Source organism: Alternaria viburni, assembly GCF_023758015.1.
Source record: "Alternaria viburni strain BMP 2772 chromosome Unknown scaffold_17, whole genome shotgun sequence".
Classification (NCBI taxonomy): Eukaryota; Fungi; Ascomycota; class Dothideomycetes; order Pleosporales; family Pleosporaceae; genus Alternaria; species Alternaria viburni.
In genome coordinates, this window is record NW_026055786.1 from 708,932 (window position 1) to 725,112 (window position 16,181).

Here is a 16,181-nt window from a genome sequence, read left to right on the forward strand (position 1 = left end):
AAGATACCCAGTAGCGTTTGCGAGTTTGATAGAATAATTGAACAACGATTTTGAGACGCATTTTTCTTGTGACTGCTCTGCTCTACTTCGGTCTCACGCAATTTCGGATGTAGCCGCTGGCACGTCCTCATACTAACGCATGTCAGCCCCCATCTTTAGTGCCGTGATTGCGCAACCTGCGGACCCTCAAAACAGACAACGTCCATATATTCGCTGGCTCCAGGAACGGATGTCGGGATGCATAACGGCATATGGATACCATAATGCTCAATGGCACGCCGAAAGGTTGCAGTCAGGTGTCAGTGCCCGGTAAACACTCGCGGTAACCGTCACAACCCAGCATAACAAGTGACGTAGATGCGAAAGTAGGCAATGCCACATGTTACGTGCGCCGGAGCAAAGCTCGGTAGTAGGTTAATATACATGGCGGGAGTTCATCCGGGGTAATGATCCAAGATCCCTGATCCCGCACAGTTACTCCACATCATTCCCCTGGTGGCTAACCTCTGTTGGAACGAAAACCTCCATCGTCCGACGAAAGCAGTAGGTACGCCGTTTCAGTCGCATGCCATTGGAGAACAAAACGTGTTTTGAAACAACGCACGAACTCGAAGCTCTCACATGCGCATAGCCGTGCCTCCTCGCTTCGGAACTTTTAGATTGACACCTTAGCATCCGTTTATGTCGGCTAGTATTCACGGGGAAACAAGCTCGAAATGTTTAGTGCTGGCGACGATCGCACGATGAGTGTGGTCTGGCTATAAGAAGGGCAGGAGGGTGCAGGAAACTGTTCGTTGCGGACTCTCACGACGCTCACGATGCACTTCTCCACCTCAGTACTCGGCAGCATTGCTGCGCTCTGCGCAACTGCCAATGGCGCCCTTACTCGTGTCAACGACTTCGGAGCGAACCCATCTAACCTTCAGATGAACATCTACGTTCCTGCCAAGGTTGCGGAGAAGCCTGCGATCATCCTCGCCGTACGTCTTTCCATCACACCCACTTTGTAACCATCGGGGCTCTAACATGTGAACAGTTACACTACTGCAGCGGCACCGGAGAAGCCTACGCCCAGTCGACAAAGTACAACAGCCTCGCCGAGCAAAAAGGCTTCATCAACATCTTCCCCTCCACCAAGAAAGACAACAACTGCTGGGAAGTCAACACAGCCAAGGGTCTCTCCCGCGATGCCGGCGGCGACAACCAAGGCCTAAACAACATGATCCAGTACACCATCAAAAAGTACAACGCCGACCCCACCAAGGTCTTCGTCACCGGCAGCAGTTCCGGATGCATGATGACCAACGTCATGATGGCCACCTACCCAGACGTCATCGCCGCAGGATCCTGCTACTCCGGTGTCGCCGCAGGCTGTGTTGCAGGCAGCCCTGGCGCCAGCCCCAGCACCGCAGACCCGCGATGCGCAAACGGCCAGGTCATCAAGTCGCAGGCTGAATGGGTTGCTCAGGTCAAGGCTATGTACCCTGGCTACAGCGGCACTTACCCTCGCATGGCGACTTGGCACGGAACTGCTGACTCGCTCGTCAAGATCCCTAACTTGGGCGAGCAGTTGAAGGAGTGGAGTGGTTTGCTGGGTGTTTCGTTCTCGAAGAACGAGACGAACACTCCGCAGAGTGGGTACACGAAGATGGTGTATGGTGATGGAACCAAGCTCGTGGGCTACAGTGCTCTGAATGTTGGTCATACTGTGCCGGTGCATGAGGCGGAGGACCTCAAGTGGTTCGGACTTTGAAGGGAATGATGAGAGTATGACACAATTTGTTACCCTAGCTTGAATGTAAATACCTTTGAACGTCAGTGTGAATATGAGATTTCCACCTCTTAATGTTCAAGCGTCAGAAACGACATTCCAGTGCTGTTACTCGCTCGCATGCTGATGCGGATTTGCGAACGCTGGAATGGAGAAGCTCTTGACCAACGCATCCTTCCGTAAACGCGGGACGAGCTGCATATCCAAAACGTTGCCATCCTGTTGCTGTGAAGGTATATTCTTCGAAGTCGCGATAAGATTGAGGGCCCAACATTCCACCTTGCGATCGATATGGCCTTGAATTAGTAGTTCGAAAATGGGGGTAAATTCGTGCCTTCGTGCCGACCTTCAACTACCTCATGACGGGCGGTCTTGCCTCTTTGTTGAACGCCATCCTGCTGCATAGCCATTCGACCGCCTCTTGCACACCAGTCCCTGTGAGCGCACTGCAAGGAAGCACTCTACTGTCTCTGACATTCCCACCCTTTTCGCCTTCAAACACTCTCCTCACAAAGCCCTCTTTAATCCTCACCACTTCGACGCAGTCTTCTCGATCTTGCTTGTTCGCCAGTATCAATATCGGCACGCCGCTGGCATCCTCGTTCGCAAGCACGCTTTCCAAAACCAACTTGCACTCATCCAACCGCCCAATATCTTCTATGCTTGCTGCATTATTCGCGCTCATGTCGGCTAGCGTGGCGTTTCCCACATCACTGCTGTCTATAACGAAGACGATGGCGTGGCAGCTGCTGTAGTATGACTGCCAAAGCCCGCGCAAGCTATGTTGGCCGCCGACGTCCCATATCTTGAGGTAGATGGGTGGGTTTGGCGGTGGGAGAGCGATGGTCGCAACGTTCTGGCCGACGGTGGGCACGGTCTTGAGGTTGGGGTGCGAGGCCGAGTAGGTGCCTTTTATCTGCTCGAGGAGCGTCGTCTTGCCGGCATTGTCGAGGCCTAGGAGGAGGACGGAGTACTCTGCGATACGTTAGTTGCAGTGCGCTGAATGCGTCGAAGGTTAGGATGCGCACCTTCCTTACTTGTCGCATGGAGATATATCGACTTGAAGAGGTGATACATGGTTTGCGCGACGCGTTATGTCGACGCGCGCTTCACGTGGCCGGCGGGTGAGGGTCTACGGCGCGCGGTTGATGGGGAACGTGTCATACCGTCGTTATCGATAAGCCCCAGGCAGATATATTTCGAAATGCGGTGTTCGTCATCTCACCTACAACCTTTCCCCACCACCTACTACAATATTTGCAAGGGCGAGCAAGGCAGTGTAAGTGTTTGAAATGATTAATAGATAGATGCATGCTAACAACCACAGGAACCCACGGGCGAGCCAAGCAGTGAACCCAAGCTTAACCGAAACAAATCCTTCTTTCGACCTCCAAAAGCCACCATGTCTACGCCATCCGCAGCCTGACCCATCGCCGACACCACCCTAGCCGAAAAGCTTCTGGATCTGATCCAGCAAGCTTCCCATTACCACCAAATCTCAAAGGGCGCCAATGAAGCAACCAAAACGTTGAACCGAGGCACCTCCGAGCTCATCATCATGGCTAGCGACGCCGAGCCCCTCGCCATCACACTTCATCTTCCACTCTTGTGTGAAGACAAAAACGTGCCGTTCGTCTATGTGTTCAGTAAAATGGCACTTGGACGCGCGTGTGGCGTGGGTCGCTCGGTTGTGGCTGTCAGCCTCACCAGCAATGAGGCGAGTGATTTGATGGGACAGATCAGGGCTATGAAGGATGCGGTGGAGAGGATTGCGATTTGACGATGATGAGCGGGTCTGGAAATGGCTCAGCTCTGAGTTATTGAGTCCTGGTACTGGCTTGGGACGGGGATGGACGGTAAGGTCTGCGCGACGCGAGACGCATGGTAGCTCCGGAATACACTCTTTAGACATAGAAATGTCAACACTTTCTCCGGATGTCGACGAGTGTTTGCATAGCAGCGATTTTGTCTTAAGAGCTCATTCTGTCCTGCCCTTCTCCGCTCCGTCATGTATCAATGATGGCGCTTCATTAGATAGATCGTCGGGAGAAAGGACATGGCAGGATAGGAGCACGCTATGAGAGCTATAGCACATCAAACAGGACAGAAAATCTACAGGAGCACTACCGTCTACATTCGCCTCAACCCCAAAATCTGACATGATGCTGCGGCAACGTAGGCGCCCGAGTACATTTTAAAGTTACCCGTGCCAGTACTCAATCACCTTGTAACCCTCTGGGTTCTTTTGAACCAGCCATGCCCATATCTCCTCATCCCCAATGCTTTGACGTAATGCCTGCCAGTCAAAATCGTGCATTTCCAATGGATTGTTACCGCCTGAACCCTTCACGTGGTTCTCCCAACGCAGCAAAAGCTTCGAAATCCGGGAGGCACGAGCACGGTTCGTCACTTCTAAGCGCTTCATGGCTCGCTCGTCCATCATAGGAACCTTTTTGGTCGGTCTCTCTGCCATGGTGTCACGGAGAGCGATTCGGGGAGTCTTGCCACTTCCGTTCAGAAGTGTTGGGTCGACGCCACATCTGAGCAAAATGTGAATCAGGTCAAACGTACTGTGGTGTATCCCATTGCGGTTCCAAGATTCGCTGCACATTTTGTACAATAGGTCCAATGCAACGTCGTGTGTGATGTAGGAAGCCAATAGCATAAAGGTCGCTAAGGTCCCCTCGTGATGAAACAAACGTTCACGTGCGGCCATCAGATCCGGCACCGCTACCTCGATTCCATGCTGGAGAAGAAGATCGGTGTATTCGAGTCTTTGCTTTTGCTTCTCGACGGGGTCATTCATGCCGTGCGAGATAGTAAATCTCAGGAGTGAGTAACCATCCTTGTCTTTGAGACTGAGCATACGCTGCAACATAGTCCCATCTTCCGAATACATGAACTTCTCAAGATCCTCTATAGACGCGCTTGTCGATGCTTTCACCACCCCTGACCAGTCTTGGCCGCCGCGGAGGCTCAAAGCAGCTCTCATGGAGTCCTTTTTTACTTCTACTTCGGGAATTGGGCTACTGTCCGCTGGTATTTCGAACGATAGGATTGAGTCTAGGTCCTTTGGCTCGATGACATGGTCTTCCCGTAGGACCTTTTCCCATACGTTGTTGTCTTGATGTGGATGGGTGGTGGGGCGCACCGCGTAATATATGGACTGCCGAAGAACGGCGGAAATATCAATTCCCACGTTCAGCAGAATCTCTAGAATCTCTGCATTGCTAATGGTAGAAGAACGCATGACCTCATCGACAATTGCATATGGGATGAGGTCGATACTCTTTTGATCTTGGTCCAGGATTATCTCCAGATAGCCACCCTCTTCCAACTGCGACTTCCACATCATGTCGAAGATCCTGCGGGCATGAGGCTGTCTTTTTGCCGTAACGATAGGATTGACAAGTCTATACGCTGATTTGACCTTTCCCTCGTCTATGGCAAAGCGAAGTGGAGTCGTTTTCGACGTTGTTCCTGTCTTGATCTTCAATGCTCTCCAATCAGGCCATGATTGTTGCAAGATCTTCAAGAGTCCCTCCCTCTCTCCGACAATAGCCAGTTTGAATGCTCGACTGACGGCCGCATGAGCGCGTTCGTAATCCTGTGGCAGCTCACCCATTATCCACCGCACGGCCTCGTGTGCGTTTGCGTTGCACGCGATCTCTAAGGGGGTTTCACCAGCCAGATTTTCGGGTAGAAGAGTTTTCGGGAGGTATATGTTGTCAGCAGCAACGAAGCGCGTTCTCAACAAGATGTCGATGTTGTTGTTGCGGGCAGCCAGATGAATGGGATAGTCGCCTTCGTCATTGCATTCATCCAATGGGGCTCCTCGATCCAGACAATCGAGGATGACCTCAGGCTCATTGTAAGTAAACCCATCCATCAGCTCTTGCCAGAGCTCTTTCCGTATTTCTGGAGTCTGTTGGAGAGGCGGGTTCAGTATTGTTTGTAGTAGACCTTCGTCTACCAAGAGATGGTCTGAGTAGTCTAATCCCAGATGGAAAGGCCATCTTTGCACTGTCCACGGCCAGTACTTCCATGCCATCCAGCCGGTTTGGGGATAGGCCCGGCTGGTCGATCGCTCGTTGAGCCTGAGAGTCCGCCTATCATTGTCTGTGCTGTCAGCAACAAACAGTCTGTAGATTGCGTACGAGACATGACAAATGGCAAAGATGGCGATGATAGCATTGGCACTTTGGCCCCACTCGCTTGTCAGGCTGTGCCATGATTGACCGATAGTGTTTGTTCCGCGCAAAATGTTGAATATTGATAGTCCATGGAGTAGCACGAATGACCAATAGATCAGATAGCTTGTGGCTATAGTGGCGGGTAGAGACCTCCAGAGAGCCGTGGCTTTGACGCGTGGACTTCGTGTGGCATTGTTTTTGTTCTCAATCTTGTTCAAGCTCGATGTGAGACCATAGGCTACATGGCATGGGAGTATCGATGCCGCCATGCGAAAAGCGAGGTAGATCCAGTATGCTGTTGATGAGTTCTTGGACGGAGACTGAGGCGGTGAAGAGGACTCGCACTGGAACTTGTCATGCCGGGTATATGTGCTGAAAGCTATGGCTTGCACAGTGTATGCAACAAGCTGCGTCATGAATCCGAAGCTAACCAGCTTCCGAGCAGCAAGTACGTCCTTATCTGAAAAGGCCATCGATATTGAAGCACTAACTGCGTCGATACTAGAGAGTGCAATGACAAGCTCTTGGTTGTTCAAGCCTGATTTCCCCTTGGCGAGGTTAACCGTGAGATACAATAAATCTGTGTTTGATCAGCAAACAAGGATGCCATCCCTATTCTTTTGAAACCTACTTGCACACTGAGCCATGCAAAGCTCTTTCGCACCTGAAGTATGAACCGTGAAGTGGCCTAGGAACAGTACTACAAGAAGTACAAGACAAGGGAGAAACAGGCCGAGCAGGACACCAATACCCCCCACATCTGGATTAATAGTGACGTTTTCGTCTGAACATGTTTCGACTTGACGGTTACCAAATATCGGTACAAAGACTAACGCAGTTGTCGCCGTTATCGAGCAGAAAGCTGGCAACACTCGCAGGAGCTGAGCTCGTTTCCTGGAAGTGGTATCTGAAACATCTACGGTCCTCGAGCGTAGTACATCCAAATAGACGAGTTGAACAGTGTAGATGAAAGCAATAATGCTGGCAGTAACGAGGAAAATGTTTAGGAGGTCCATGTCTCGGCACGAGGAAAATGACTGAAACGGAGAAATGCCCCGGGCTGTGAATTTGCTCGTAGAAGCCAAAGGAGAAGATATGTCACCTCGGGGGGCCGGCCTTTTCAAGCATCATCCAGAATCAGGTTGAGTGCGGCTGAGTGTACCCCAGTTGTGGCTGCGTCTATGGCTTTCCTCGCGCATTGCGCTACTGACACCAGGCGCGGCCAGATCCCGAGTTGATGTTGCTGAATACGCACTGTGAAATGTTGACAATTGAATACATCCCGAGACAACGTATTCCTCTACCTAGATAGAGATAGAACGTTCGATCATACATCGATGTCTTGTGAACTGCAACACGACTGGTATACATACCTAGTGCCAGATGAGGGGTTCACGGCTCCACCTGGGCAGGGCTGCAGCGCCACAGACGACGAGGCGGACTAGTGCCGTAGCTCGGAATGGATAGAGTGCGCCTGTGACTTAGACTGCTTTCTGGTACCGGCTCAGGCTGGTCATCGAGATTGTGCTTTGATATACGGTACCTATGATTGCGATGGCTTTGATGTTGTTCGCTGGAGTCTGGTGCGTCACCGCAGTACCGTGGGTGTCGGCAGTGCCGTAGCTTTCACAGCGGTACAGTATGAGAAGCTCCTACATCTCGATTGATGATCAAGCGAACCGATTCCGTACTGTAGAACCAGATGTCGATGGAAAAAGTGCCCGCTCAAGGGTGGTACACGTGCCCGACGACACGCATGTGACATTCGAGCTTGGCTGAACGCTAACCATTGATGACACTAGTGCGTGGAGCCGCATGCATGCGTAGATATCGAAATGCTCATTGTTCTAGACTGCAAGGAACCTAGCGATCTGGGCGTTCGCGCCTTGTTCTAGCAGCAGCAGATGTCTTTTCTTATGTCGTGTGTCTTGGGTGGGTGTGGGATTGGGACGTTGGGGTGCAGGAGACTACCTTAGTACTACTTCTCCAGCCACAGCTCAGGTGACATCATGCTTGCACCGCCACGCTCTGCATCGTAGAATAGTACTAACAGCGACCGTCGTTCTAGGCGATTCTTGACGTTGACATTCAGTTGCCGCGGAAGCCGATAATTACGTGCAGCTTGCCTGGGCAGTGTTTATCTTATCTGGAGCAGGGTGAGACATTGGGCGCTAAAGTCATGGATCGCCGGGGAATGGGACGTCTAACAGGGTCATCTGCAGCTTTGCTCCCACCCACACGCACACTCCAGAGGGGCACGACGAGCGCGGTAATGCATCTTTGCCCTTGCCTAATAGCTGTCATCGTACGGCGGCAGAATCGTGACTTGTGCGGAGAGCCACGTAGTTTGAGCATTTGAGCTGTGACCACAGCAGCTCCCAAAACAAGGTTGAACTACAGATAGTCTGACAGTCTGCCCTTGCCCAACCTCACAGCGCCCTCGCACAGCGACACCACCATGGAAGATCGCACGCCCGCCGCGGGTAAAGCGAAGCCGTCGCCCGACACGTCGCGCCGCAGCAGCACCTATGGCACCGGCAGCGACACGCCCACCCAGAGCGCGACGCCCAGCGACTCGGCGCGCAGACGGCCGCAAGCTGCCATGCAGCCCTCTGGCTACGGTACGCGCATCATCTGGCGACTCGGGGAGGATATAACGATGCTAACGCCACTGCAGGCTCCATCACGTCCGGCATCGAGCGACGCCAGCAGGCCGCAGCGACGGCGCACGAAAGCTCCACCAAGCCCAAGAAGCCGCCCATGAGCCGTCGCGCTACGTCGTCCAAATGGCCGCAGAAGGGGCAGGAGTTCAGTGTCGACGACGCCGAAGAGGAGGTGGAGCTGGACCAGGCCCAGCAGGACCAGCAGAAGAAGCAGCGACAGACACTGCGCCGCAAGCCCTCGACCGTCCGCCGCCGCACCGCCGCGCCCCCGCCCAACCTAGCCACCATCGACTCGACCGAAGACGACGAGGTCGAGCAGGAGAACGCCGGCCCTCCGACGGGCGCCGATGCCGACGCGACGCCTTCGTCCAGCGAGGAGACGGTACAAGCAGAGGAGGAGGAGAGCGGAGGCGGCGATGAAGACGACGACCTGAGCGACGCCGAGAGCTTCACGCTGCGCGACCGCCAGGATGCCATCAACGTCACGCATCCCTTCGGTATCAGGATCTGGAAGCCCGCCCTTTACAAGAAGGGCCGGTCCGTCCAGCGCAACGCTGAAGAAGACATCCACTCGTCGCCAGGCCTCTTTGTCAGCCGATGGCTGCTTCTCTTCAACCTCGTATGGACCCTCGTATTCGGATGGTGGCTAGCTGCTGTTGCTACGGTGGGTGGTCTGCTGTGCGCGCTCCTGGGCTTCAACGAAAGCTGCAAGGAGTACTCCCATTTGCTCTTCGCCCTAGCCGGCTACCTCTTCTACCCCTTCGGCAAATACGTCAAGCTCATGCAGGATGAGGCCTACATAGAAGAGGACGAGGGCGAGGGTCGCAGCATCAGCGAGTACGAGCAGTGGCAAAGCGGCGATATTGAAGAAGGACGCCTTTTCTTTGGCCCAACCACCGGAACAAGCTCCTTGATCGGCCGCCGACGCAACAGCGTAGATTCAGCGGGTGGAGAGACGACAAGCCTCCTTGGTAGAGATGGACGTGCCAATGTCAACCACACCGACACCGCCAACACTAAGAGGAGGCTCTTCGGCCGTGGCAAGTGGAACCTTGGCCGCGTCGTCTTCTTCTTGTTCTTCTACGGCTTCCTCACACCCTCGTTGTTCCTCGTCTCGGCTCTCTGCTGGTTCCTCGTCTTCACCATCCCCATGGGCAAGACTACCCTGCTGCTGTTCGACCATCTGCGACGCCATCCCCTGGCGCTCTCGTTCCACTCCGACAACGGCAACGTGCGCCGCCCCGGAGAGTCGTCCTCGATCCTGCTCTGTACCTACCGCGCAGTTGGGATCAAGTACTGGAAGTACACCATTGACGGAACCAACATCTTCTTGATCAATCTCCTTGGACTCGTCGCTTTCACCATCTTCGACTACTTTGTCTTGGCTGAGGCCTTGGAGATGAAGTTCTGGCTGACGGATCAGTTCTTGTTGTTCTCGCTAGCACTGCTGTCAATCATCCCGTTGGCATACTTCATTGGTCAGGCCGTGGCTTCCATCTCAGCTCAGTCCTCCATGGGTGTTGGCGCTACTATTAACGCTTTTTTCTCCACTGTCGTCGAAGTTTTCCTGTACTGCGTGGCTCTCAAACAGGGCAAAGCTCAGCTTGTCGAAGGCAGTATCATCGGCAGTATCTTTGCAGGTATCTTGTTCCTACCAGGACTGTCCATGTGCTTTGGTGCTCTCAAGCGTAAGACTCAGCGTTTCAATGTGCGATCCGCTGGTGTCACTTCAACTATGCTCCTATTCGCCGTCATTGGCGCTTTCGGTCCGACATTGTTCTACCAGATCTACGGAAGCGTGAGTATAGCCCCATTGCACGTCGATCCTGTGCTAACTCAAACCAGCATGAACTCAACTGCCACTCATGCGTGCACTCCAATCACCACGTTCCCCTTGAGCGAGACTGCCGTAGATGTTACTACTCGCAAACACCAGCACTCAATGATCGCTTCTACAACGAAGCTGTGAAACCTTACACCTGGTTCGCGGCTGCTCTACTGTTCTTCTCCTACATCATTGGTCTTCTGTTCACCCTTCGCACTCATGCCGCGACAATTTGGACGGAGCCAGATGCTCAAGAGAAGAAGATACTCGAGATGAGCGCCAGTAGTCTCAGTCAAAGCGGGCATATGGACTTCCCACATGCTTCTTTCGTCAGGCAAGCGACAGGAAATTCTATATCACGTGCGCACATACGCGACAGCCAGCTGTACAAGCGTATGGTTAGCCAGACTTTGCAGGAAGTTGGTCTTGGACCTGAGCACACTGCATCAGACACCGGTCGGCCTGGATCCAAATCGGACAGCAACACACCGCACATGGTACCGCCAAAAGAGAGCGACGCTGTCTCGCACCACTCTTTCCACGTCGAGGGACTGACAGATGATGCTGCAGAGTCACTTGCGCGACAAATTACGGAGATCGCGGCGACGACCACCGCTTTGGCGACGCGTGACGTTACCAGGGCTCCTCGCAAGGCAGCGCAACTTGCCCACACATCAACCAAAGCGCATGCAGAACGCCCCGTGCACACACGAACGAACACAGAAGCTGCACCCGAGGAGCTTGATACAGCCACTGGACATGCCTCTGGCGGACACGATGCGCCGAACTGGAGCCGTCAAAAGAGTGCTGCTATCCTGCTGACTGCGACTGTCGCATATGCCATCATCGCAGAGATTCTCGTCAATACCGTTGATGGTGTTCTCGAGGGCTCTGACATTGATGAGAAGTTCCTGGGTATCACTCTCTTCGCATTGGTACCGAACACGACTGAGTTCCTCAACGCCATCTCGTTTGCCATGAACGGCAACATCGCACTGTCCATGGAAATCGGTTCCGCATACGCTCTCCAAGTGTGTCTCCTCCAGATTCCCGCTTTGGTGTTCTACAGCGCCATTCACACAGGCTACATCCCGGCTCAGGACGTTGCCAGCCAGACGTTCACTCTCATCTTCCCGCAATGGGACATGGTTACCGTCATCCTCTGCGTCTTTCTCTTGTCGTACATGTACGGCGAGGGTAAGAGCAACTACTTCAAGGGCTCTATTCTTATCTTGTCGTATCTCGTGGTCATTGCTGGCTTCTACCTGTCCGGATTCAACGACTTCCAGAAAATGGGCGTTGATCCGATGGACACGCTGGCGCTTGGGGGTTTGGTCGAGCAGCAGGTGCAGTCTATGACTTTCAAGACACCTGGAAGAGGTCGCAGTGGCGTGGCGTACTGAAAAGCTTCATTGTGATATTGAGGTATGGAGGGGGATGTTAGAAGAATGTTAATGAGTGTTTGCAATGGGCAGGTTTCTGCACAAAAGGTACATAGCGCAGGCGTTTGAGGAAAACTTTATATTGGGAATAATTAGTTATGAAACGCACAAATAGTGGCAAGACTGCCACGTAATCTGACATGAAGATGCTCTGTTGATCTGTGAAGTATAATTCATGTTGGGCTGCATGCAGGTCGAGCGGTGATTGATGATCAGCCCATGCAGCGTGCAATGTTCCTCCGGTGCGGCACCAGAGAAATGATATGCATGAGCTCATAATTCGGGCTGCTGACAGAAACTTGATCAGGATGTGCTCGAACATCGTGTTTCGCATAGTCGTCTACGTGAAGCCTATAGCTTTCAAAACACATGAAGTCGGTCCGTGAAGGCTGCTCAGCCATGCAGGTGACGACGGCTTCACAGCATCCTGCGATGGGCGTGCGAAGTCGAGATGCGCGGAGTGAGGCGGGTATATCTTACAGGTCACGATGCGACGAAGTCCGCAAGTCGCAGCGCATGGAGTGGGGCGCCCCGGCGATCCAACGTGGGAGGATTGGAGAGGAGGGTGCGCGCACATGGTGCGGCAGTCTCGGAGTGGCAGATTACAGTGGGTCGCCGGCGTCAGCGGGCGTGTGAAGATCAATCGATACGCCATGGCAGTCCGCGCCTCTCCGTCGAGGCTTCAATCGACCCTCTCTGCCCCGTCTATTTCTATGTCGCGGTTTGGTGTTCGCGCGCGATATGGTAGTGCGCAGTCGCGGGATTAGCTTTGTCGTATACTCGCTTTGAACTGCCTGGGCTTTGCCAAAGACGCGCGACAGCGGAAGCCACACCCCGCGCTCGAGATCTTCTCTCCATGAGGCGTCGGGCCTGGTGTGCTGGTCATCGATAAGGCCGACGGTCAGCCGTTCGCTGCTGAGCGAGCGATATTGCTACCCAGTGTTGCATCATAGACAGCATAGACCCTGAGATGCTGCTCGTGCGACCGCACTGCCTGCCGTCGCGATTGGCGTGTCTTGCGTTCGCGACCGTCGCCACGGCCACGATATCCTCGTCTAACACGTCTACCGCGCGTACAAATCTCTACGACGGCACTCTGCCGCTCACTACCGCTCAGGGCGACGACGGGACCAGGATAGCCGACCTGATCCCATTGACTAAGGATGCCGCCAACTCAGTTCGTCAAACACTATTCGTCGCATAGCCTTCATGCACTGACAAAGCACTAGGTCCAGGGCAATCTGTACAATACCAACTACACCAGCGTCGTCGGCATATCCAATGACGAAATCGCATACATCAGCTGCGACTCCACCGACTACAACGGCTACGACACTGCGCAGGGCGTCTTCGAACAAACCTACCTGCAAGGCAACATCTCGGCAGTTATACTGTATAGCAGGACGTCAGACTACTGCAACTACACTCAGGACAAAACACAGGTCATGATGGATGAGTTCGCCATATATTCGATGACGAACAGAGCAGACTCGGCAAAAGTGCGCAACGACATCATCGACATGCCGGCAGCTATGAAATACTTCGTTCAAGTCAAGGCGCGGGACGAGGGGAACAACGACTCCGGCAACGGCCAATACCAGCAGAACCCCTTGGGACCATCGCCTTCGACCGCCGTCGCCATGATCATTCTATACAGTATCACCGGCATCATCACAGCCTTGTTCCTCGTCATCATCATCACCGGCGCCGTCCGCGCGCATCGCCACCCCGAGCGATACGGCCCTCGAAACGTACTCGGACGACCAAGACAGAGCAGAGCAAGGGGATTGGGACGAGCTATCCTGGACACCATACCCATCGTCAAGTTTGGTGAGAAGGAGCCGGCGAAACCCGCTGATGTCGAACTGGGCTCGACGGCAGAAACACGGGATGTGAATGGCGTAAACACGGACACGGAAGCGCAAGCGAGTGGAGGGACAGCTGCGACCCAGCACGATACGGCTCCAGCTTCTGTGCCTGGTGCGACTGAGACAGCACATGTCGTAACAACGGATCCCGCGGAAGAGCAGCAATCGGGCATCGCGCCGGCACAGCCTGTTGCCGCAGGTGCGGCAGCGGGTACCGACAATGCTTCACCAGATGAAGGTTTGGGATGTTCCATCTGTACCGAAGACTTTGAAAAGGGTCAGGATCTACGCGTTCTTCCATGCGACCACAAGTTCCATCCAGAATGCGTGGACCCATGGTTGCTGAACGTGTCCGGCACATGTCCATTATGGTATGTCATTCCTCAACCCCACACACAAACATTGTACTAATGTCTGCCAGCCGGGTCGACCTCCGCCCAGTCAACTCGCGCGATTCAACGGGATCGCAAGAAGATGAACTCGCTCCCCCTCTCAACCCCGAAGGCGACACATCCCATCGCCGCCGTACCGCGCTGTTCGACATACTGTCGCTCCGTCAACGGCCGAACGCCTCACCCGAAGAGCGCATCTCTGCTCTAAGACGCCTAAGAGAACAGCGGAGGAACCAAAGTGGTGATGTAGCAGGTGGCAGTGCAAACGCGAGTACCGAGGATGTCGATGGCGCGCGCGACAGGAGGAATAGGCGCATTAGTGCCAGACTAAGCGATGTCTTCAGTGGTCGCTCCAGGAGAGAAAGAGCTGATGAAAGTTCGGCACAACAAGGAGGGTCACATAGGAATGAAGCGGATGCTGCTCCTGGTGCTAGTGGGCCAAGTGCTTGAACGGGGGAGATGACTTGTATACGAAGATGATGATATCTGTACAGAGTAACTGTATTGGCGTTTGGGCTCTCGCGCATCCCGGTCAAGGGTTTATGGGCTGCGCATCGTATGGCGTCGCGGGATACCAGGCTGTCTTGATCATTGGCATAGTACTATATTTGAGGATGCAAAATGCTATTTGTTGTACTGCCCATCCCACTTTCTTTCGTCCTGGTGCTTCTGGGGTTGTGATGCAGCTTCTCATTCACTTTATTTCCATCGTGTCTTAGCAATACTCTTCGAAGCTGAACTCCCATCAAGTGTGGGTGCGCCAAGTGAAGCACACGAACCTGTTAGTGATACTGCGGTTTCTCAGCTTCGTTACCAGTCTTTCGTGATGATCAGAAAGAATATCAGGCAGTGATGTTACCCATCCCATGACTTGCACGTCCACAGCCACACTCCAGTTCTTCACAACAAGGTTCAACTCAACCACCTCCTTCGTCCATAGACAATTAGCCTACAGGAAATCGTCCAATGATATCGTAATATGTAAACCAATGCACGACTCAGCGGGAAGGAAATCCATCTTGGTTTGCCAAGTTCCCGCATGATCGCGATCAGCACACATGACGCGTTTCCAATGTCGATGTGGCTGTTCACCGGTTTTGGCATGCTTATCTGCAGCACACCTGCAAACTGAGCAGCAACAACTTACCCACACACCTCAAACACTACCTTGCAGACTCTGCTCTAGCAAACGATGACCACAAATATTCCATCAGAAGTTCCATCAAAAGCTCCATCAGAGCCTCTTTCATCAGAAGCACCACCAAACCAACCTCACACATACGATCGCAACACACCTGACCAGCAAGAAATCACCGCAATCCTCGCCAAATTCAACAAAGATCCTCTTGCACTAAGCGTCATCTCTTTGGGCAAGGATGGCGTTCTACGGAATCTATCGGCGGATCGTGCAGTCCTTGATGCAGTCGGTCTGAGTCCGCGACTTGTGAAGGCGTTCCTGGACCGCGTGCCTCCAGACTATCGCGCGCTCACACCAGAACTCGAGGATGCTGATGGATCAAAAGCGACGTATGAGGAACTGTGGCACCCGGATCCTGGGCTACTACCGCGACCTATGGGTGAAGAGCAGAAGAAGAAGGCGTTGGCGAGTTTACAGGAGAATTAGCTCTAGCGTATTTAGGCCTAGAGTTACACAATAAATATAGTCTTATAATATATAATTAAATTTATAAGCTACTAATTCTATAGTATAAGTTAGTAGTCTAATATAAAACTATAACGTTTATCTTAGAAATAGTATTAAGTAAAAGAAGATAAGCTATAAATACTAAACATTTTTTCTTTAATTCTTTATTATTTATACTAAGAATTTTAGAGATAGTACTATATTACTAGAGTTAGCACTTTATATCTAATTTTATAAACTCTATTTAGTTAAAGATATATTAGAAAATTGTCTAATAGATTAATATTATTATTATTATTCTTATTATTATAAATTTATATATTAAAAAATAGATATAAAGGTAAATCTAGAAGATATAAAAAATATTAAAAAAAAAAAAAAA

The 16,181-nt window shown here is 52.6% G+C and overlaps 6 protein-coding genes across 6 annotated transcripts; 4 read left to right on the plus strand and 2 right to left on the minus strand.

Moving 5' to 3' along the window:
- Positions 1-818: 818 nt before the first annotated feature.
- On the plus strand, positions 819-1,753 carry J4E79_007864 (uncharacterized protein; the record flags this gene model as incomplete). The annotated part of the gene is made up of 2 exons (XM_049356726.1): positions 819-980; positions 1,037-1,753. 2 exons carry the CDS (start codon positions 819-821, stop codon positions 1,751-1,753), a joined length of 879 nt encoding a protein of 292 aa, XP_049209073.1.
- A 370-nt stretch (positions 1,754-2,123) lies between these two features.
- On the minus strand, positions 2,124-2,848 carry J4E79_007865 (uncharacterized protein; the record flags this gene model as incomplete). Its single annotated transcript, XM_049356727.1, has 2 exons — positions 2,124-2,746; positions 2,800-2,848. 2 exons carry the CDS (start codon positions 2,846-2,848, stop codon positions 2,124-2,126), a joined length of 672 nt encoding a protein of 223 aa, XP_049209074.1.
- Positions 2,849-3,971: 1,123 nt separating this feature from the next.
- On the minus strand, positions 3,972-5,935 carry J4E79_007866 (uncharacterized protein; the record flags this gene model as incomplete). Its single annotated transcript, XM_049356728.1, has 2 exons — positions 3,972-5,689; positions 5,929-5,935. 2 exons carry the CDS (start codon positions 5,933-5,935, stop codon positions 3,972-3,974), a joined length of 1,725 nt encoding a protein of 574 aa, XP_049209075.1.
- A 2,487-nt stretch (positions 5,936-8,422) lies between these two features.
- Positions 8,423-11,855, plus strand: J4E79_007867 (uncharacterized protein; the record flags this gene model as incomplete). The annotated part of the gene is made up of 3 exons (XM_049356729.1): positions 8,423-8,585; positions 8,642-10,425; positions 10,473-11,855. 3 exons carry the CDS (start codon positions 8,423-8,425, stop codon positions 11,853-11,855), a joined length of 3,330 nt encoding a protein of 1,109 aa, XP_049209076.1.
- Positions 11,856-12,864: 1,009 nt separating this feature from the next.
- J4E79_007868 (uncharacterized protein) lies at positions 12,865-14,604 on the plus strand (the record flags this gene model as incomplete). Its single annotated transcript, XM_049356730.1, has 3 exons — positions 12,865-13,071; positions 13,124-14,133; positions 14,184-14,604. 3 exons carry the CDS (start codon positions 12,865-12,867, stop codon positions 14,602-14,604), a joined length of 1,638 nt encoding a protein of 545 aa, XP_049209077.1.
- Positions 14,605-15,346: 742 nt separating this feature from the next.
- On the plus strand, positions 15,347-15,778 carry J4E79_007869 (uncharacterized protein; the record flags this gene model as incomplete). Its single annotated transcript, XM_049356731.1, is given in 2 exon segments — positions 15,347-15,560; positions 15,579-15,778. 2 exon segments carry the CDS (start codon positions 15,347-15,349, stop codon positions 15,776-15,778), a joined length of 414 nt encoding a protein of 137 aa, XP_049209078.1.
- Between the last annotated feature and the right edge of the window lie 403 nt (positions 15,779-16,181).